Source organism: Podarcis tiliguerta (assembly GCF_965153285.1).
Source record: "Podarcis tiliguerta genome assembly, chromosome: 13".
Classification (NCBI taxonomy): domain Eukaryota; kingdom Metazoa; phylum Chordata; class Lepidosauria; order Squamata; family Lacertidae; genus Podarcis; species Podarcis tiliguerta.
The window spans coordinates 16,896,625-16,918,853 of NC_139546.1; the positions used below are offsets into that span (position 1 = coordinate 16,896,625).

At 47.9% G+C, this 22,229-nt stretch overlaps 1 protein-coding gene across 2 annotated transcripts in view; it reads right to left on the reverse strand.

Moving 5' to 3' along the window:
- The window catches only part of POLD1 (DNA polymerase delta 1, catalytic subunit), a 34,839-nt gene extending 12,984 nt beyond the window's left edge, over positions 1-21,855 (reverse strand). For both annotated transcript variants that reach the window (XM_083408133.1, XM_083408134.1), the window contains exons 1-18: positions 21,620-21,855; positions 19,292-19,491; positions 18,643-18,756; positions 17,881-18,021; positions 17,662-17,787; positions 16,882-17,050; positions 15,299-15,413; positions 14,531-14,660; positions 13,741-13,907; positions 12,468-12,572; positions 11,869-12,009; positions 11,618-11,728; positions 9,471-9,662; positions 8,416-8,504; positions 5,708-5,824; positions 4,263-4,376; positions 2,566-2,713; positions 1,006-1,101 (exon numbers count right to left, since the gene is read on the reverse strand). In XM_083408133.1, the coding sequence (XP_083264259.1) occupies positions 1,006-1,101; positions 2,566-2,713; positions 4,263-4,376; positions 5,708-5,824; positions 8,416-8,504; positions 9,471-9,662; positions 11,618-11,728; positions 11,869-12,009; positions 12,468-12,572; positions 13,741-13,907; positions 14,531-14,660; positions 15,299-15,413; positions 16,882-17,050; positions 17,662-17,787; positions 17,881-18,021; positions 18,643-18,756; positions 19,292-19,491; positions 21,620-21,744 (2,400 nt within the window). In that variant the 5' untranslated portion in view covers positions 21,745-21,855. The remainder of the gene's footprint in view (positions 1-1,005; positions 1,102-2,565; positions 2,714-4,262; positions 4,377-5,707; positions 5,825-8,415; positions 8,505-9,470; positions 9,663-11,617; positions 11,729-11,868; positions 12,010-12,467; positions 12,573-13,740; positions 13,908-14,530; positions 14,661-15,298; positions 15,414-16,881; positions 17,051-17,661; positions 17,788-17,880; positions 18,022-18,642; positions 18,757-19,291; positions 19,492-21,619) is intronic.
- Positions 21,856-22,229: the final 374 nt, after the last annotated feature.

Below are 22,229 nucleotides of genomic sequence, written 5' to 3' on the forward strand. Positions count from 1 at the left end.
ACCCAGAAGTATACACTTCCGGGGTTGCCGTGGCCATAACCCAAAGATTCCATATCCAGAGGGATACGTAAGTAGAGGTACAACTGTATTGTTAAAAGAGAATTATATGAAAATGATGCATCGACTCCTGCAAAAATGTACAGAACAAGCTTCAATAAGCGTTGGAAATGTAAAGAAAAAGAAGGTACGTTTTTTCCATATGCGGTGGAATTGTAAAATAATTAAAAATTATTGGGTAATGATTTATAATGAAATGAAAAGAATGTTTGAGACAACCTTTGTTAAAAGACCAGAAGCTTTTTTGCTAGGCATTTCAGGTCAAGATTTGCCAAAAGAAAAGAAGAAACTTTTTATGTATGCTACAACCTTGGCTAGGATATTGCTAGCCCAAAGATGGAAAAGCGACAAATTACCAACTAAAGAAGAATGGCAAGAAAAATTGGTGGAATACGCTGAAATGGCAAAGCTAACTGAAAGACTTAGAGACAAGGACAATAGAGACTTTAAAAAAGACTGGGAACCCTTTATGTTGCACCTACAGAAACAATGTAAAGAAATGGACTCACTAGCAGGATGTGAGCAAACACTTACAATTAACAAAACAAATATAGGAAGTATAAAGATGATGGTAAAATGACAAGAGTATAAAATTATTGAATTTAAAGAATTTAATATTAAGATATGATAAAGAAAGCAGGAGAAGTTATTATATAAAAAACTAGAAGAGGAAGTTGAGGGAAGTCGTGGGGGGAGGGGGAAGCCTGGGAACTGCATTTTTTGTTATGATGTTACTATGATAAAAATGTAAAGGTCAATAAAAATTACATTTAAAAAGATAAATGCTGCCAAAGACAGTGTGTGAGGTGCCAGAACAAGGCCCCCAAACTGAGGTCAGACAGCTTTAGTACTGGTCATCTTTAACACTGCCGTAGATGTCCTTCTAGGGCTTTCCCCAATCTGCTCCACCCAAAAAAGAGACACATTATCCTGCATTCCCCCTCCAACCTTGGCGTCAGAACTGTAACCGTTGGCGATTGTGTACTTGGATTCCACCAGCTGCTTCGTCTTCTCAATCATCTGACGCCCAAACCCAGTCACGCTCTGGAAAAGAAGGGTTAAAACGATGCATTTCAGAGGACAGACAAAAGGGCTGAAGGAGACTTTTGCTTACCGCTTCCTTAAAAGCTTAACCTGAAACCCCAGCCATACTTTGCTAGCTGTAGGGTTTTCCTGAGGCTCACAGATGCTACCAAGTTGCATTGCTTCAGAAACAGGAAGCAGTGCTCCCAACACCCAAGAACCACAGAAGCAGATCCGAACATCCCTTCCTGACTCCAGAGTGCCCGAGGGCACCCTAATCTGCAAGAAGACGCATGCCATTTGCCCCAGATGCTGCAGATTGGATCGGAAGTGGGTAAGTCACCAGAAAATACTTTGTGGGCTGGATCAGGCCTAGTTTAGACACGGCATTGTTGGAGATGCTGTACCCATTACACCCAAACATTTCCCTGCTGACAAATCCTACCCTACAGAAATAAAACTAAAAAGGTAAAGGTAAAGGTACCCCTGCCCGTACGGGCCAGTCTTGACAGACTCTAGGGTTGTGTGCCCATCTCACTCAAAGAGGCCGGGGGCCAGCGCTGTCCGAAGACACTTCCGGGTCACGTGGCCAGCGTGACATCGCTGCTCTGGCGAGCCAGAGCCGCACACGGAAACGCCATTTACCTTCCCGCTAGTAAGCGGTCCCTATTTATCTACTTGCACCCGGGGGGGCTTTCGAACTGCTAGGTTGGCAGGCGCTGGGACCGAAAGACGGGAGCGCACCCCGCCGCGGGGATTCGAACCGCCGACCTTTCGATCGGCAAGCCCTAGGCACTGAGGCTTTAACCCACAGCGCCACCCGCGTCCCTTAGAAATAAAACTAGGAAAGCGAAAATCCATGAAATTCAGTATTTCGCTTCCAAAAGCAGCAAACCGGATATCTCTGAGCTGCGACCAGCAGGTAACGAATGGGCAGTGGGCTTACCCTGCTGTTTGTTCCCAGTATCTGGGCATTCACGAGATCTAGGATATGTTGCTTCCATTTATCTGTCACAGTTTATAGCTAGCCTGTAGATAGCAGCTCTCTGCCCTGCCTGGCTTTATCTAATCTTTCCAAAAACTAATCTAAGCGACTGGCAAGCAATGCCTCTTTGTAGCGGTGGATTCCATGAAGTTTAAACTGGGCTTTTTGCGAGCAGTACTTCCTTTTGACTTCCCTGAACTCGCCACCCATCAACTGCAGAACCTTGTTTCGTTTTCAAAGGGTCAGAAAGTTTGCTTCATAAATTATAAGCAGGCCACGAAGATCAGCACAACAATTCAGTCCAGTCAGCTCGCGATAGCAAATGAGGGATAACTTAATAACCGACTGATCTGCCCCGCGGCTGATATGCAACCGGCCGATCCGGTAAACAGGGAATCTGTAATAGGTGTTTTCCCCGTCTTTCGTTGACGCTTGTGCATTGTACTATAAAACCATAACCTGACAACTCCCCTGAGTTTGAAGGGGGCGGGCAGACTTACCTGAGAGATCTCAAGGCAAGGCAGTTTGCCCACCTGGGCGCCAGTGAAGCCGTACACAGAGTTGGCGCTGACCTTGAGCGCCAGCTGGCGTCCGTCCAGCACTTGGCGCTTGAATGGGTCAGTCTCCCGCTTCAGCTCTCCCTTGGCCCTGAGCCAAAAATGGGACAGAACAAAGCAGGAGTGAAGAATGACCACAACAGTTCTGTACTGGCCCCTCCCTACCAGCCACCAATGTGCACATCTGTTAAGTGAAACTCTTTTTAGCAGCCTTCTAAGCCCTCTGGATGGTGAGGACAATGAATATACCAGCCTTCATTAAAAGATCGCAGGGCAGTTCACGAGTTAAAAATACAAGATACCGTTTCCATTCAAGTTTTCAAATATACATGTCCACCGTTAAATATCCATCATTGTAATATCTTTAATAAAACTTTTTTTTAAAAAAATTACAAGATACTGTATTACATCTGCCACACCTGCGTTAAAAGAATGTAAAAAGAGTACAGTGGTATCTCGGTTTTCGAATGTAATCCATTCTGGGAGACCGTTCGCGTTCCAAAATGTTCGAAAACGGAAAACTGAATACGGAAGCCTCAATACAGAAAACTCAAAACAGAAGCCATCTGGCATGTTCAACCTCTGAGCCATGTTCAAAAACCGAAGCATTTATTTCTGGGTTTACAGCGTTTGAAAACCGAAATGTTTATAGCATATTAGAACAATAGGTTGTATGACTTGCTTTTGCATTCATAATTTGATGAAAAATAAAAACTCTCTTCCCCAAAAGCAACAGAAATCCAACATGATTCTCATTGGAGAAGGATGCAAAAATAAACATGTGACCCTTCTTCCAGTGGTTTGCTTTTTCCCTCATAATAGGGCTCTATCCTACCTTCCTTCCCCAATCCCCAGCACTGCCTCAAGTTTATTAAAGCGCCATTGCCAAATTCTAGATGACGTATGCCTTTGCTACAAACGCACTTCGTTTGCCACCCGCAAAACAAAGCTGTACTCACTTCCCTACCAGATCTCTAAATACCTCCAGGGTTCCAGGCATTTAAGGTATCTCTTCTCCCTCCCTCCTGCCGTGCATCCCAGACATCCTTCCCTTAGAGCACCCTTGCAATTACTAGCCTGAAACGAAACATCACTAGCAAGGAGAGCTCCACTCCTCTGCCAGAATGGGAGCCTTTTGCATCTCTATGCTGTGTGAGGAGGAGAGGGCCTTCTTTCCTCTGGCATCTCCCACATGGGTAGACGGCAGGCGACAGAATGCTTGGTCCCTCCTCCACCAGCCTGATCACTCACCAACGTACAGCTCCATGCACTTGCCTGCTTCCAATTCCTCGTCCCCTGTGGCTACCAGGTGAGTTCTTTAATACAAGGCTGCTTAAACCTTATTTCCAAGTCAGGGAAACCAGAACTCCGTCTCCAGATGCCTGGTCTTGCACAGGAAGATGCCTTCCTATGAGCTGGATTATCGGCCCCTCTAAGTCAGGTATTGTCTACTAGGACTGCCAACAGCTGCCCAAGGTCCTGGGTCTGCTATCAGCTGGAGGTGCTGGGGATTGACCCAGGAACACTCTGTGTGCAAGGAAGGTGCTCGAACCCCAAGTTATGGGCCTGCCCTCCCTTCTTCCAAATATCTTACACCCAAAAACTTCCCCACCGCTCCAGACATGTGCCTCCTACTTCACCTCTTGCGGGCAGCCAGGAGGTTCTCCAAGATCTCAGGCAGCAGCCCTTTGCGGACGGACTCCTTCACAAAGTGGTCCCCGGTCGGGGTGCGGATGAACTGCTCTGCCGAAAGCCTAGTAGGAAGAACCGACAATCCATCAGAGCCTAGCCACCCCCTTTGGTGCACAACGCCACCCCAGTCTCCAGCCCCTCCCTGCATATACCCTCCACTATTATTGGGGTCCACTAATATATGCCATTTGGATAGCTTCCATGGTCACTCGCCCCAATTCCCTGCTCCCCTAATTTTATCTCCCATAAGACCATGCCAGGAAAGAGAATAGCTCTCCCCCTTCTTCTGGGACATCAGTGATACAGCCAAGGTGGTCTCACTTACTTACTTTCTTTCTTTCTTTCTTTCTTTCTTTCTTTCTTTCTTTCTTCCTTTCTTTCTTTCTTTTACCCGCATATCTCAGAGTGGTTCACAACATAAAATCGCAATACAGTGGTGCCTCGCAAGACGAAAAGAATCCGTTCCGTGAGTCTCTTCGTCTAGTGGTTTTTTCGTCTTGCGAAGCAAGCCCATTAGCGGATTAGGGCGATTAGTGCTATTAGCGGTTTAGCGGCTATTAGCGGCTATTAAAGGCTTAAGGGATTAGCGGATTAGCTGCTAAAAGGCTATTAGCAGCCTTAGAAAAAGGGGGTAGGGAGCAAAAAAAAAACCCCAGGAATCGCAAGACATTTTCGTCTTGCGAAGCAAGCCCATAGCAAATCCGTCCTGCGAAGCACCTCCAAAACGGAAAACCCTTTCGTCTAGCGGGTTTTCCGTCTTGCGAGGCATTCGTCTTGCGGGGCACCACTGTATAAAAAACACAAATTACATAATAAAAACAAAAACAAAGACAACCTAATAATCCCCCCTTGACTTTCCATCTTACTTAGGATCCTCCATGTAAAAAAAAGTAAAGGTAAAGGACCCCTGGATGGTTAAGTCCACTCAAAGGCAACTATGGGGTGGCGTCACTCATCTAACTTTCAGGCCGAGGGAGCCGGCGTTTGCCCACAGACAGCTTTCTGGGTCATGTGGCCAGCATGACTAAACTGCTTCTGGCGCAACGGGACACCGTGACAGAAACCAGAACACATGGAAACGCCGTTTACCTTCCCAATGCACTGGTGCCTATTTATCTACTGGCGCTGGCATGTTTTCGAACTGCTAGGTTGGCAGGAGCTGGGACAAAGCAACGGGAAATTTGAACCGCCAACCTTCCGATCGGCAAGCCCAAGAGGTTCAGTGGCTTAGACCACAGCGCCACCCGCATCCCCCACGTGAGACACCAGGGAGGAGCACTCCCCCACTGCCCCAGGGCTGCAAAGTTGGTTCCTTGACTCCTCCCTGCAGTTTAGGCTGTTGTTCCCTTCAATTAACTCTGCGGTCCTTTGTATCAGATCCTTTTCTACTCACCCATAGCGATCAACCGCCCCCTGTTGCAACAGCGTGGTATAGCACAGGTTGTGAGCCATCATGATGGAAGGGTACAGGGAGGAGAAGTCCAAGGTCGCGATGGGCACGTCGTAATAGCTAGAAGAGAACAGCGGGTCTGTCATGATCTTCCGCCCCACCTTCGTACACAGAAACACAGGAAGCTGCCTCGTAACACTGATTTGGGTCACTGGTCCATCAAGCTCAGTACTGCCTAAACTGACCGGCATTGGCTCTTCAGGACCTTAGCCAAGGTCCTATCTCCCAGCCCTATCTGCAGATGCCAGGGATTGCGCCTGGTTTCTTCTGCATGCAAGCTATGAGCCATGGCCCTTTCCTGGCTCCGATAAACTGTACACCTTACCCTAGGCCCCAATCCTTGGTTCCATCTCTCCCACTTCCAGCCCCATCAGTCATTCTCATCAGAATCCTTCTCCCAAGGTAGAACTTACAATAATAATTTATTCTTTGTACCCCGCTCACCTAACTGGGTTTGCCCCAACCACTCTGGGCGACTTGCAGCAAATTAAAATGTTAAGGCACAGTAAAGCATTAAACATTTAAAACTTCCCTAAACAGGGCTGCCTTCAGATATCCTCTGAAAGTCAGGTGGTTGTTTATTTCCTTGACATCTGGTGGGAGGGCGTTCTACAAAGCGGGTGCCACTACTGAGAAGGTCCTCTGCCTGGTTCCCTGTAACCTCACTTCTCTCAGTGAGGGAACCACCAAAAGGCCCTTGGAGCTGGACCTCAGTGTCCGGGCTGAACGATGGGGGTGGAGACGTTCCTTCAGGTATACAGGGATGTCAGCACCAACACTTAAAATTGTGCTCCTAAATGTACTGGTGGCAAGAATACACAGAGGAACTATACCAGAAAGAAATGGATGTCTCGTATACCCCAGGTAGTGTGGTTGCTGACCTTGAGCCAGACATCCTGGAGAGTGAAGTCAAATGGGCCTTAGAAGGCACTGCTAATAACAAGGCCAGTGGAAGTGATGATATTCCAGCTGAACTATTTAAAATTTTAAAAGATGATGTTGTTAAGGTGCTACACTCAATATGCCAGCAAATTTGGAAAACTCAGCAGTGGCCAGAAGACTGGAGAAGGTCAGTCTACATCCCAATCCCAAAGAAGGGAAGTGCCAAAGAATGCTCCAACTACCGCACAATTGCACTCATTTCACATGCTTAGCAAGGTTATGCTCAAAATTCTACAAGGCAGGCTTAAGCAGTATGTGGACCGAGAACTCCCAGAAGTGCAAGCTCGATTTCGAAGGGGCAGAGGAACCAGAGACCAAATTGCAAACATACACTGGATTATGGAGAAAGCTAGAGAGTTCGAGAAAGACATCACTTCTGCTTCATTGACTATGCAAAAGCCTTTGACTGTGTCGACCACAGCAAACTATGGCAAGTTCTTAAAGAAATGGGAGTACCTGATCACCTCATCTGTCTCCTGAGAAATCTCTATGTGGGACAAGAAGCTACAGTCAGAACTGGGTATGGAACAACTGATTGGTTCAAAATTGGGAAAGGAGTACGACAAGGCTGTATATTGTCTCCCTGCTTATTTAACTTATATGCAGAATTCATCATGCGAAAGGCTGGGCTGGATGAATCCCAAGCTGGAATCAAGATCGCCGGAAGAAATATCAACAACCTCAGATATGCAGATGACACAACCTTGATGGCAGAAACTGAGGAGGAATTAAAGAACCTTTTAATGAGGGTGAAAGAGGAGAGCGCAAAATATGGTCTGAAGCTCAACATCAAAAAAACGAAGATCATGGCCACTGGTCCCATCACCTCCTGGCAAATAGAAGGGGAAGAAATGGAGACAGTGAGAGATTTTACTTTCTTGGGCTCCATGATCACTGCAGATGGTGACAGCAGTCACGAAATTAAAAGACGCCTGCTCCTTGGGAGAAAGGTGATGGCAAACCTAGACAGCATCTTAAAAAGTATAGACATCACCTTGCCAACAAAGGTCCGTATAGTTAAAGCCATGGTTTTCCCAGTAGTGATGTATGGAAGTGAGGGCTGGACCATAAAGAAGGCTGATTGCCGAAGAATTGATGCTTTTGAATTGTGGCGCTGGAGGAGACTCTTGAGAGTCCCATGGACTGCAAGAAGATCAAACCTCTCCATTCTGAAGGAAATCAGCCCTGAGTGCTCACTGGAAGGACAGATCCTGAAGCTGAGGCTCCAATACTTTGGCCACCTCATGAGAAGAGAAGACTCCCTGGAAAAGACCCTGATGTTGGGAAAGATGGAGGGCACAAGGAGAAGGGGACGACAGAGGACGAGATGGTTGGACAGTGTTCTCGAAGCTACCAACATGAGTCTGACCAAACTGCGGGAGGCAGTGGAAGACAGAAGTGCCTGGCGTGCTCTGGTCCATGGGGTCACGAAGAGTCGGACACGACTAAACAACAACAACAAAATGTACTGGGGCCCAATGTAGATCTTTTCTTCTCCATTGCTCCCAAAGTGGAAGAACGTGGGCTCCAGCTGCCTTATCCTCAGCCCTGCTCCTTCCTCCCCTCCTGGCCTCCATCCCTGCTCCAAGATGCCACCCCAGTGCTTTTCTGCACCAACTCACAACAGGCTGTGAAAAACCCCCAGCCTCACTCTTGACCCTAGGCTTAGGGAAGCAGATTTCCCCAGCTTCAGGTCCTGCTGGCCTTACCCTTTCAGAGGTTCAATGACGGTAGCCCCAGCATAGTCTTCCCCGCCTTCTGACTTCACCACCGGCATAACCAGATTCTGCTTCATGGCCTATGGGCAGAGAGAAGTTGTCAGTTTGGGATTTGCCTTGGCGCTCTCCCATCAACCACAGTGTTATGCCCAGGTGGGTCTGTCCCACTTGCTTCATGTGCCTGCCTGCCAATCCCTGCACTTCTTATTATATCAACAGAAACAACAAAGAGAGCGCTTAAGAAGTTAACATAATTTAAAATGCAGCATGGTGTAGGGGTTAGAGTTGGGGAATTAAAAATCACTGCTCAAACGTGAATTAGGTGACTAGGCCCTAGTAAAATGACTGGGTGGAGGGAAAGAGGAGCCAATCTAACAGGGGTTTTGTGAAGAATGAGAGTTACATTGCAATATTATCCATGTCTTCTCAAAAGTAAGCCCCACCAAGTTCAATGGGACTTGTTCAGAGGTGAGTGAATCTAAGACTGCTGCCTTGGAATGCAAAGTGCTTTGCATTTTAGAACAACCACGTGCATGTTTATTAATGGAAAGCTTTCAAAACTCAAATGATTTCTGTGAACCCCTCTCTGACTAATTTTTTTTTAATGATACTAATGTATACAGTGGTGCCTCGCAAGACGAAATTAATTCATTCTGCGAGTTTTTTCGTCTTGTGAATTTTTTTGTCTTGCGAAGCACCACTGTGTATTGATGGTTTCCCATAGGATTGCATTGGCGGTTTAAAAAAAAAGGCGCAAGACGTTTCGTCTTGCGAAGCAAGCCCATAGGGAAATCCGTCTTGCGAAGCAACTCAGAAAACGAAAAACTCTTTCGTCTTGCGAGTTTTTCGTCTTCCGAGGCATTCGTCTTGCAAGGTACCACTGTATGAGAAGAATTGGTCTTATATATATGATCTTAGCAGCCTGAATAACAATTGCAACTCGTGGAAAACAGCCCCGAATCCAAAACTGGATGCTTGGTACCACTCACTCTGGAATATAGCTTTCCCTTGCGTCCAACTCAAGAGAAAAAGCCAGGAACTCTCACCTGCCGCAGGAGCTGGGAGACAACCTTGATTTGCTGGCCACGCACCAGGAGATAGCTGAGAGGGACACCTGTCACTCTGGCCATCTCCATGTAGTTGATGACACACATGAGCTTCTCCAAAAGCCTCAGGGGCAGGTAGGCATCCTTGAGGCAGTACACAGCCAGTCGCCGACGGGACTGGTCCGAGCCATTCTGCAAGAGGACAGGGGAGAGAAAAGGCTTTCGGATTTGGAAAAAGCAGGAAAGAGCCCTTTCCTTCTGGATAAACAGAAACAAAGGGGAGGTTCAGTGCGAGAGAACAGGTTCAGACATCTCCAGGTAGGGCTGAGAAAGACCCTCCTGGGAAATCTGCAGAGCTGCCACCACTCAAGAGTTGACAACACAGAGTGAGAAGGATCTATGGGCTGACATGGTATCCACTGGCAGCTTCCTCTGAAGAGACAAAGGTTATTTGCTTGAGGGATCTGGAGAGCAAAAGCTTGCAAATTCAGAAAAAAAACAAATACTTTTGGATAAACGGGAACAGGAGGTGGATAAAGTTATTGGTTGTTCCATACTTCCCCCCACTCTTTAAGAGCTATAAGCAGACAGGCTGTTGACGATTCCATTATCTATTACAGTGTTTCCCAAACTTGGATCTCCAGCTTTTTGGGGAGGACTACAGCTCCCATCATTGTAGTCCAAGAACAACTGGCGACTCAAGTTTGGGAAACACTGATCTAGTAGATTAACGACCACCAAGAAAGAGTACTCTTGGTGGTGGGTCTCAACATTATGAACCAGCTGCTTGTTAAGAATCACAGGATTCAGAATCCTGGGCTAAAAAACCCTACCTTTTGGACAACCCATTCTTGTAGTTTATATGCCTTTTGGTTTTACTTGATCTTATTGGCTGACATTTAGAGTTTCACCACCACCCTTATTGCTCCTTTTGGGGGGAAAACATTTAAAAAAATGTTTTAAAAGTTCATTTTGGTTGGAAAGTCAGGTTATAATTTTTCTAAGTGGAGATAGCACAGGAAAGAACAGATGGCTACAGGAACACCACTCCATAAACAAGGGAGCCTTCTGATGATCAGTGTATACAATTAAATGAATTCCCACAACCATGAGAGTTTTTAAAATCGCCTTTCTAAAAAGTTAAAAAAAAGGTAAAGGCACCCCTGCCCGTACGGGCCAGTCTTGACAGACTCTAGGGTTGTGCGCCCATCTCACTCAAGAGGCCGGGGGCCAGCGCTGTCCGGAGACACTTCCAGGTCACGTGGCCAGCGTGACAAAGCCGCATCTGGCGAGCCAGCGCAGCACACGGAACGCCGTTTACCTTCCCGGGAGTAAGCGGTCCCTATTTATCTACTTGCACCCGGCGGTGCTTTCGAACTGCTAGGTTGGCAGGCGCTGGGACTGAGCAACGGGAGCGCACCCCGCCACGGGGATTCGAACCGCCGACCTTTCGATCGGCAAGCACTAGGCGCTGAGGCTTTTACCCACAGCGCCACCCGCGTCCCTCTTTAAATTTCCCTAAAATCTAAATTATTGATTGCGAAGATAATGGCTTTTCCAAGAGTCTCCCATAGACCAGGCACTAAACCTTAAGTACTTACCCTGCCTCAGACAAAACCAGTATGAACCTAGCTTGTGCACTGATAAGAATCTCAGTAAAAGAGCAGTTCTCAAATTCTGTCACACAGGGTTTTGTAAAGACCCTAAACAGATACAGCTTCATGCCAGCCCTTGAGCCCAGGAAACCCCAGAAAAGGTCGTTCTGGGAGGCCAAGTGTGTTGAATTGGCTAAACCTAGCACTCCGGATATTTCAGGCATCAGAAGAAAAAATACAGTGGTACCTCGGGTTAAGTACTTAATTCGTTCCGGAGGTCCGTTCTTAACCTGAAACGGTTCTTAACCTGAAGCACCACTTTAGCTAATGAGGCCTCCTGCTGCTGCCGCACCGCCGGAGCACGATTTCTGTTCTCATCCTTAAGCAAAGTTCTTAACCCGACGTACTATTTCTGGGTTAGCAGAGTCTGTAACCTGAAGCCTTTGTAACCTGAAGTACCACTGTAAATGGACAGTCAAGAATAAAAGTCACCAGACGTTTGTTCTACAGAGGAAAGCTTCTAGGCCACAAGGTCTGGCTGCTCACTGTCACCTGCAAATCTGTGATGATAGAGTGCTGTACGTCTTCCTTCTGCTCTTGCAAAAAGTGATAGCTGACAGCATTCAGCGTGTAGGAGCGCAATTTGTAGTCCCGCAGCAAAACCTGGCGAGGGAGGAAGAGAAGAAATGGCTAAGATGGGGAAGTGAACATGGTCCAGTGGGCAAAATGCTCACTCACCATCTTTGCTCACTCACCATCTTTCAGAACTTCATCTTCAAAACGGGTCTATCAGCCTTGCTTACCTGAAGCAGATCAAACTGGATTCTGCCTTCCATGTTAATGACTTTATTCTCTCGCCGGCCCATCTGCTTGGACTGGAAGGAAGAGTCACGGATGACGGACTTACGTGCAGGAATACGGCCCAGAAAGGGAAATGTGGTAACCTGGGATGGGAAGAGATGCAGAAAAGGAAGCTGTGAGCCGTGGCAAGAAGATAAAGGCAGGACGCTTATACGTAAGGCTGCATCGTTTAATCAGCTAACTGGTTCGATTCATTGAAAGTGCACCTGATTACCTGGGAATCAGATTTTCAAAACCGTTTTAAGTACAAAGTATTTGTAAAAAGTTCAGAGGGCAAACGCCATCTCATGTACGCAGACCTCTAAAGAGAAAACCTACAAAGAGGTACAGATAAGCCTTTGTGAGTGTGACAGTTCACGCATTTGGGGTGGGGAGGGTGGGGGCAGTGGCCAGTTTCCGCAGTTTCAAAAGATTCCACACTCCTGGCCTGGAACCTGTCAGACAAAGCAAAGTGTGGCCTGTTTTAATGCAGGAATAGCCACAGAACTGCACTTGCAGTGGCAGGCAAAACATGTTCTTGGTCAGAGAAAGCTAGGCTCACCTTGAGGGTCTGGGCACGGGTGATGAGGTACGGGAAGTCAAAGTTCTGGATGTTATAACCAGTGATGATGTCCGGGTCCACTGTCCGTATGAATTCTGCCCAGGCCTGGAAGAAAGTTGCGATATTTGGCTATATGGAGCTGTCGTACGCAGAACGTGTAATAGGGTCTGTCTATCCCACTACTGTTTCCTCTGTCTGGCAGAGGCTTTCAGCAATCCGGGATCTCAGGATGAGGCCCTTCCAAACTTTGCCACTTGTTTGCAGAGGAAATGACCTGTGCCTCCATGGACAGCTGTGAGTTACCCCGTTCAGGACGAGGGAGTCCCCCACGCCTGCCTGCCCTCTAGAAACAGTACTTGTCAGGATTCAACCTCAATCCGTTAACTCCCAACCATTCTCCAACCCCCTCCAGATACTCGAACAGGACATTCACCACCTTCACTGGTTCCGATTGAAAAGAGAGGTAGAGTTGGGTATCATCCGCATACTGGTGAACACCCAGCCCCTGATGATCCCTCCCAGGGGCTTTATATAGATGTTAAAAAGCATGGGGGAGAGGACAGAGCCCTTTAGTTTTAAAATTATTATTATAGTATATTATAGTATAGTATGTTTAATATCTAGGGACGCGGGTGGCGCTGTGGGTAAAAGCCTCAGTGCCTAGGACTTGCTGATCGAAAGGTCGGCAGTTCGAATCCCCGTGGCGGGGTGCGCTCCCGTTGTTCGGTCCCAGCGCCTGCCAACCTAGCAGTTCAAAAGCACATCAAAGTGCAAGTAGATAAATAGGGACCGCTTACTAGCGGGAAGGTAAACGGCATTTCCATGTGCGGCTCTGGCTCGCCAGAGCAGCGATGTCACGCTGGCCACGTGACCAGGAAGTGTCTCCGGACAGCGCTGGCCCCCGGCCTCTTGAGTGAGATGAGCGCACAACCCTAGAGTCTGTCAAGACTGGCCCGTACGGGCAGGGGTACCTTTACCTTTATGTTTAATATACTTATAGGAAACCCATTGAAGGCAGCTTCCAGTATGTAATTCATGAGGATATAAAGGATAAGTTTAAAATCATGTAACACCATCAACACCATTCGCAACCAGAGGTACCACTGTACATGTTGTTGAAAACAAACAATCATCCCCACAGACTAAGCCAGATAGCTTAGTACGTACACCTCCATATACAGCATTCCACTGCAACACCCAGGGGCCTCCACCGCTGCTCAGATCCTCCACACACTTCTCAGGGCATTTTCTAGCCGCGATATCGCCCCATTACCTTGAGCAGCTCCGCCTCCTTTTGGAAGCAGAGCACCTGGGAACCCACGATAGGGGCACAGCTCTGCAAGGTGAAGACATTGCGCACAAAAGGGTCCTTCTCCCCCTGGCGGAGGACCATATTGGCGATCTGGATCACTGGGTCCTTCTCCGGTTCAGGGAAAATACCTGAACAGGGAAACGAAACAAAATGCAGAATGGGATCGTCAATGGAAAAACTGACAGCTCCCCACTGCCATTCAGGGACTGTAGAAGTGGCTATCTGTTCTGGATTGTAGCAATGGTGAATCCACTATTATGGCTTAACCCCTTCACTTATAACACCTGCCCACACCAATAGTTAATCTCACAAGTTCTTCTGAGCTTATACACTGCCAGGGTGTCTTTTGCCAACTCTAAGCCTAGACACCCTGCCCTTGATATTACAGTAAGACTTAGGTAAGTTATTGTTCGCTCTGAAATCTAAGGAACAGCCGCCTGCCCAGGAAAAATAAGAATCCCCAGCTTGTCAGGCCTACTGCACAAACCACTACATAATAATACACTATTTCTTGTGGGCTGACTCAGATTGCCTGCAAAAATGACCTCAGAAAGAGACATTTCAGTGTTGAATGTATGTCTTACCGAACAGGGCCATTTAGACTAAGATAAGTTTCAGATTTGTAAAACCTTGTCATTTGTTATAAAACTTATGAAGTTACTCAGCAGAGTCCTGGTTAACTAGCCTCCCACCTACCAGGACCTAAAAACTTTCTCATCATGTCTTGTTCTGCCCCAGCTTTCCTCGATACCTTTGCGTCCAGCACATTCAATGTCGAAGCTGAGCACACGCAAGGGGGCAATGCGCTGCCACTCTCCCTCGGGCGGATGGCTCACGAAATCCATCCAGGCGATATCAGCCTCCAGTTGACACAGCGACACCTAGGGGTGAGGAGGAAAAGGAAGAATTAACGAGGAATTCCTACAGCCGCTGAGGGACGCGGATGGCGCTGTGGGTTAAACCACAGAGCTTAGGACTTGCCAATCAGAAGGTCGGCAGTTCGAATCCCCACGACGGGGTGAGCTCCCGTTGTTCGGTCCCTGCTCCTGCCAACCTAGCAGTTTGAAAGCACCTCAAAGTGCAAGTAGATAAATAGGTACCACTCCGGTGGGAAGGTAAACGGCATTTCCGTGCACTGCTCTGGTTCGCCAGAAGTGGCTTAGTCATGGTGGCCACATGACCCGGAAGCTGTACGCCGGCTCCCTTGGCCAATAAAGCGAGATGAGCACCGCAACCCCTGAGTCGGTCACAACTGGACCTAATGGTCAGGGGTCCCTTTACCTTTACCTCCTACAGCCACTAACATGTAGTTTTCAGCTCTGAAGATTTCCTATCCTGACTGCACACACTGTGCTTATATCTTCCAGAGGAAAATATCCCCCACTAGGCACAAAGCACCAAACTCTGCTCAGGTTCAGCCAACTAAAAGCTATGCCAACTCAGACATCCCCAAACACACCTTTCTCCACCTGCTCAACTCTACACCTTCCAAAACCTGCCCTCTCCCCAACCCCAGCACCTTGGGTGGGTTATCCTTGCTGGATTCTCCAGCAGGCTGTTCTTGTCGCAGGCGGTACTTTCCGGCAGGCAGTTCAATCCAGTTGCAGCCAACAACATCCCGGTCCACCATGAACCTAAGTTGGGAGAGAAATCTTGGGTTTGATGGGAGCTGTGTAGAGAAAGACTTGGAAAGAAATCACACCTTCCCCCATCTGCCTCAAATATAATGCAGGAGAGGAGAGGAGGGAAAGTAGATGGGAGCGTTAAGGGAACAGAGGCAAACAGGGTGTTTCAGCAGGCGCCTCACACTCAAGACTCTATCCAGGTGTGCTTGTAACTCACTTCTACCTATGTCCCACACTGCAGGATCACAGTCATTTGATTCTGATGGGGAAGTAACGGCATCTCTGCAAACATACCTGGATATGTGTGTTAAGACCAAAAACTCACCCAGTCTTCTCACATAATAAATAATAATAATAATAATAATAATAGTAAAGCTAAAGGTACCCCTGCCCGTCCGGGCCAGTCTTGCCAGACTCTAGGGTTGTGCACTCATCTCACTCTAGAGGCCAGGAGCCAGTACTGTCCGCAGACACTTCCGGGTCACGTGGCCAGCGTGACAAGCTGCATCTGGCGAGCCAGCGCAGCACACGGAATGCCGTTTACCTTCCCGCTGGTAAGCGGTCCCTATTTATCTACTTGCACCCGGGGGTGCTTTCGAACTGCTAGGTTGGCAGGCGCTGGGACTGAACGACGGGAGCGCACCCCGCCGCGGGGATTCGAACCGCCGACCATGCGATCGGCAAGTCCTAGGCACTGAGGTTTTACCCACAGCGCCACCCGTGTCCCAGTAGTAGTAATAATAATAACAGTAGTAATAATAATTTATTATTTCTAACCCCCCCCCCCCAATCTGGATGGGTTTCCCCAGCCACTCTGGGCGGCTCCCAACAGAATATTAAAAACACAGTAAAACATCAAACAATAAAAACTTCCCTAAACAGGGCTGCCTTCAGATGTCTTCTAAAAGTCAGATAGTTGTTTATTTCCTTGACAGCTGGTGGGAGGACGTTCCACAGGGTGAGCGTCACTACTGAGAAGGCCCTCTGCCTGGTTCCCCGTAACCTCACTTCTCTCAGTGAGGGAACCATCAAAAGGCCCTTGGAGCTGGACCTCAGTGTCCGGGCTGAGCGATGAGGGTGAAGATGCTCCTTCAGGTATACTGGGCCAAGGCCGTTTAGGGCTTTAAAGTTCAGCACCAACACTTTGAATTGTGCTCAGAAACGTACTGGGAGCCAATGAAGATCTCTCAGGACCGGTGTTATATGGTCTTGGCGGCCACTCCCAGTCACCAGTCTAGCTGCTGCATTCTGGATTTGTTGTAGTTTCCGGGTCACCTTCAAAGGTAGCCCTAAGTAGAGCGTGTTCAAGCCTATGCAGTCTGAGCCTCTGCATATGCCACACATTCCCAAGCAACCATGAGGGCTAGAAACTGCATTCTGCTGGAGCTGTTTAGCTCTGATTGGTTGAATAGAGCAGGGTGAAAAGTGCCAGCTTTCTGAGGAGGGAATATTCAAACATGGGGTTGGACTGTCCTACCTGATTTCAAAGTCAATGTTCGATTCGTAGGCTTGATAGTGGAGCACTCCCAGAGTCCCACAGCGTAGTCCCTGTTCCAGCAACCTCTTGGCTGGTGCAATTAGCCGGGGCAACGCCATAGTAATTTTCAGGAAGGGTGCAAGATGTTGCCCGTGGTAGCCATACATGTCTAAGTGAACAGGGGAAGAGTCTTAAGGCCCTGGGGGAATTCAGACTCCTCAAACCTTATCACAAATCCCCATCTCCTCCCGTTCCTGACATCTACAGCTTTCAGCTCTGCATCTTACTTCTTCCCTCCAACCTTGCACATCTGGCGGAGACCGCAGGCGCTCCAAGCCGGAAGTTCATAAACATTACAGTTGTAATGTTTCATAAAGCTATTTACAAGCATAAGGACTAGGATTGGTCAACGACTTTAGAACTCTTTTGCTCCTATTATACATACAACACAATCTTGCCTATTCAGGCCGGACTCAACCGCTACAAGCAGCATGAGGAATTGAGCATGAAAAGGCAACACTGTTCTGCGTGCTAAAAGAGCAAGGCTGCTGTGATGTTAATGCTCAGCAGGCATCCCAAATCTGGATCTAACACAGGGTTCCCCAAACTTGGGTCTCCAGCTGCTTTTGGACTACAATTCCCATCATCTCTGACCATTGGTCCTGCTAGCTAGAGATGATGGGAGTTGTAGTCCAAGACCCAAGTTTGGGCAGCCCTGGTCTAACCCAACCATCTTTCCAGACAAAGGGGGTGCCTACACACAAACTGTCTTGTGCTCACTTTGCTTGTTGCAGATCTCCACTGCCAGAACAACTTGGGTCAGACCGTCTTTGTTGGATCGCATGTCCCGGATGACAGCCGCATTCAGTTCCCGCTGAAAGTCAGCCAGATGTTCTGCTTGGAATCCTGGGAGAAAAGTTAACAGAAAGAGGAAGGGGACTAAGCTGCAGAAGGAAGGAGGGTGGTTTGGGGAGAACCCCTCCCTCTGTAAACACTCACCAGCCTGGGCGGGCACATAGAAATAGGGGGCAAAGCCATGGATGTGGCAGCAGATACTGTTGCCAGCTCCAGTGACTCCAAACATCCGCAGGACTGGAACCGGACCCTGAGTGGATCCTGGGAAGCCAGGGAGGTGAGCGCCTGCCTCAAGAAGAGAGAGAGGCTGGGTCAGTTGCTGAATGTTGATAATGTACGATTAGTATTTAACTATTTAAATTACAATTGTCTTTCCACTAAAAAACATCGCTAGTGAACCATGTATGATATGAACTGAAAAAACGCTCTTTTAGACCACCTCTAACTTTTTAATATATATTTTAGCAGAATCAGCCCACATTATTTTGGTACATTTTCCATCCCATAACCTTAAGGGCTAGCAACTTAACATTTATTTTCTTTCGAAATGAAAGCCTTCACAATACTTTGCACACAGATTTCCAAATGTGCCTTCCTACAAGCTTGCCATGATACCTTTCCTCATCCCGACAATCAGAAAAATGGGACTACAATTTCTCTGGGGAATTCCAGACTTCATCCACTCTGTCCGGCAAACAGGGCTAAGAATATTATGGGCCTATTGTAGCTATCAAAAGCCCCAGGAAGTATAACAGCTTCAGACTTCCCTTTCTGTAGCAGAGAGTTATTGTTCAGTAAGGCAAAGGGAATACCTAGTTCGGCAAACCCCTTCCCAGAAGGAACGGAATCCATTCTGCAGCACCTTCAATACCTTTTCGTCAGCATTTTATTCGTTTATGTACTCACCCACATAATAATCTAGTTCCACTTGCTGGAAACACAGAGCTTCCTCTTTGGGGTTTATTTTGGGAGGCGGTGGTCTCTGCCATTTTGGATTCTGCACCGATGAGAAGAGATTACCTGAAGGAAGAAGAAACTCACATCAATCACGACCATCAATTCTCTTTTGACCAACTACAAGTTTGGAACAGCTAAAGATCTTGCACCTTCCAAGTTCAAACTGCTAGTTGCAGAGAGTAGGAAGAAGAGAGATGGGGCAGCACCAAAAATAAAAAAGGAAAGGCAAAGTCTCACAGTGGTTTCAATTAAACACAATATGCAATGTGCTCAACATTACTCAGTGCCACATCTAGAAGGCCCATGGTTTCCCACACCTGGTTTATTGCTGTAATTCAGCATTTCTTTTTTTTATGTGCCATTGAATGCTGAATATCAGCAGTAAACTAGGTGGGAAACCATGGGCCTTCTAGATGTGGCTGAACTACACTGGCCATGCTTGCTGGGGCTGATGGGAACCTGTTCAGCAATATCTGGAAGGCCAAAGGCTCCCCATACCACCAACAAACATACATTTTGCTTTGTCAGTCCGCTGCCCAACCTTTCGGACTCATTTGCCTAGGTAGTCTGCTCCGTATCCGGAACCCATGGAACTCACCAAAGTGGATGACATCAGGTACCAACTGTGCTTCCTTCACCTCCAGAGCCATCTCAGCCTCTACCTCATCCAAAAAGGCCAGTTCCTCTTCAAACTGTGAGGGACCATCCTCCTCCCAATCGCCTCCTCGTGACTTCTTCCTCTGGGAAAGAGTAGGCTCCCCCACAGAAGCCTTCCGTTTGCTTTCCATATTGGCATTCCTAGGAGAGAGAGAAGAGTGTCCCACATCAATAGCCAAACCAGTTCTTCATAAATGTCACAGTCTTGCCCAAAGACTTCCACAACTCCTGGTTACACTATGAAAGCAGACAGGGATCTGTCAACTGGGGTAACCCATGTGGTGCCCTCCAGATTTTCTTGGACTATGACTCCCATCAGTCCTAGTCACCATGACCATTGATTAAGGATGATAAGAGCTGTAGTCCAACAATGCCTGGAGGATTATTACTCATTGGCTATTGCTGACCTTAACTAGGAATACACCATGGCGCCCTGTGCAGCCATTGTCCACATTATACATTGCTAAAGGGTCCAGTACTCTCATGGAATTGTGCTTCCCACCCACTGCACCCACCCACAAATGTGGCACCAGTTTTCACCTACTCCCCTGATATGGTGACAACCATAATCTGTACACTTTGCCTATAATGATGCACAGCAAGAATATGTAAATCCTTTCTGCTGCATGCATTCACACTGAAAGACTAAGTTCAAAGGCCAGTGATTATAATTAAGGCCTTACTCATGAAATAAATAAAAACAAAATTATGTTTGTTTTACTGAAAGGCAGCCTCAGAGGTTGCAATGAGCAAGCTAAGGGAGACTGTTTAACACTTCCCCTGTCTGTCATCTATCCACTCTTGCCCTCAAATGTTTCCCCACCTGCCAGGTAGAGGCTATTCTGAGCAGATAAACAACAGGAAGAGAAATAGTTAAGCAACTCTTCATCTTCCAAATTGATCCTCTGCTCAAAATGACACCTGCAATCAGCTGTTTTTTCAAAAACAACCACCCACCCCAACCTGCAAACACATATGCAAACTTCAGGAGAATATATATTTTGTGAGTTTGGATCTGAGTTCTCTTTAAAGCATATAAGGATGGTCATACTGAATCAAAGTAATGGGTCATGAAGATTAGCATTATTTCACCAATGACTGGCCAGATGCCCCCAGGGAAATTCACAGGCTGGGTTGACAGAAACAGCCATCACCACCTATGGCTTCGCTCCTTCAAGGCTATCAGAGGTAGAAGACACAACAAAAGCTGCACTGCATGAGTTCTACACAATTATTTTTAAAGCCATTTCCCAGCAGCAATTGATGAACCCGTTGGGTTTGATCCAGAAGGGAAGCTCTCAAGAGCAAACACAGTACCAGAATCAACCACTGACAAGAGCACTTAAGAACCATAGGCCACCTAAGGTTGTCACCCGCACACCACTTCCCCGCTCCCCGTGATCAACCCCACCTACCCTACCGCAGGGGTGCCAGCTTGAATACAATATCGGGGGGGGGGGAGCGAGGTAAGCCCTGCCCCACATAATCAATCACAGGACACCCTTTAAAAGGAAATGCCCATTAATGGGGGGAGGGGGTGGCCCCCTCAACTATTTCATTGAGGGGGCCAAACGGACCTTAGGCCCTAGGAGCTGGATCCTATGCCCTACCCCCACATTAACCTGCTGCCCTCTTCTTTCAATGCATCCTGCTCTAGTTTAATGATAATAATAATAATGCGGGATCTGATTTCTTTCCACAGGGCCTGTAAGACAGAGTTGTTCCGCCTGGCCTTTGGCTTCGAATCAGTTTGATTCCCTCCCCCTCTTTCTTTTCCCTTCCTCCTCCTGTGAAGAGGCTGCATCCTAATGTTCTAATGTTCTATTTTAATCTTGTTTTTCAAACTGTATTTTAATCAACTTGTTTTTATTAGCCGCCCTGAACCCGGTCTTGGCTGGGGAGGGCGGGGTATAAATAAAATTTATTATTATTATTATTTATACCCCGACCACCTGGCTGCGTTTCCCCAGCCACTCTAATTTCCTTTTCCACATTCGTTTTCCACACGACCCTTCTCCCAGGAGCACCCACACCTTCCATGCCTGCAGCACCCAGCACCCCCCCCCCACTCCCAGTTGCTTCCAAGAGTCTCCAATAGTCCAAGGGGGCCTGCAGATGTTGCTGGACCCCCAACTACCGTCAGCCCCAGGCTCCCTGCCTCAGTCTCTGCCCCCAGGGAACCCCTATGGGCTCGCTCACGTCACCCACCCTCTCCCCATACCCGCAGCCCACCCCACCCCCAAACCACTTCAAACCCGCACACTCTCACCTCACTACCCCGACTCCCTCGACCAGTCTCCCGCCAACAAGTTCAGGGGAGGAGCCTGTCACTCCAGCCCCTTGTTGCCATGCCAAACCTCTTCCTATTGGCCGCCGCCTCTGTGTTTTCTTCATCCGGGTAGCGGCGGGAATCCAAACTCAGACTTCGGCGAGTGGTCGGATGGAACACGCATGCGTAAGACCTACTACCCTCCGGCTGACCGCCGCCGCCATGTTTGGAGTGGCAAAATGGTGGTGGGGGGCAGCCATACCAACTGAGCATGCGTAAACGCTGCGGCCGGGTTTCGGCGGGTGGGCGGGGTGACTGGACTTGGGCACAGGCGATGCGCATGCGTAGCGTGATTCGCGGTGAGCGCCATAAGGAGTGTGGCTTTAGGTGGGTGGGATGAAACGTCATGTTGAGAAGGGCGCTTAAGATCTCGCCCTGTTTGTAGAGATTCAGCCCTTAGCCCTTCTGCCCGTTTTAGTTTCTGTCTGGGAATGTTGCAAGGGTTCAGGGCATCACCACGTTCACCCAGCCATTCACTGTCACTTAATTACGCTTATATCCTTCCCAGGGATGTAGTGGCGAATTCAGAAGTGCAGGGTCCCTTCATCAT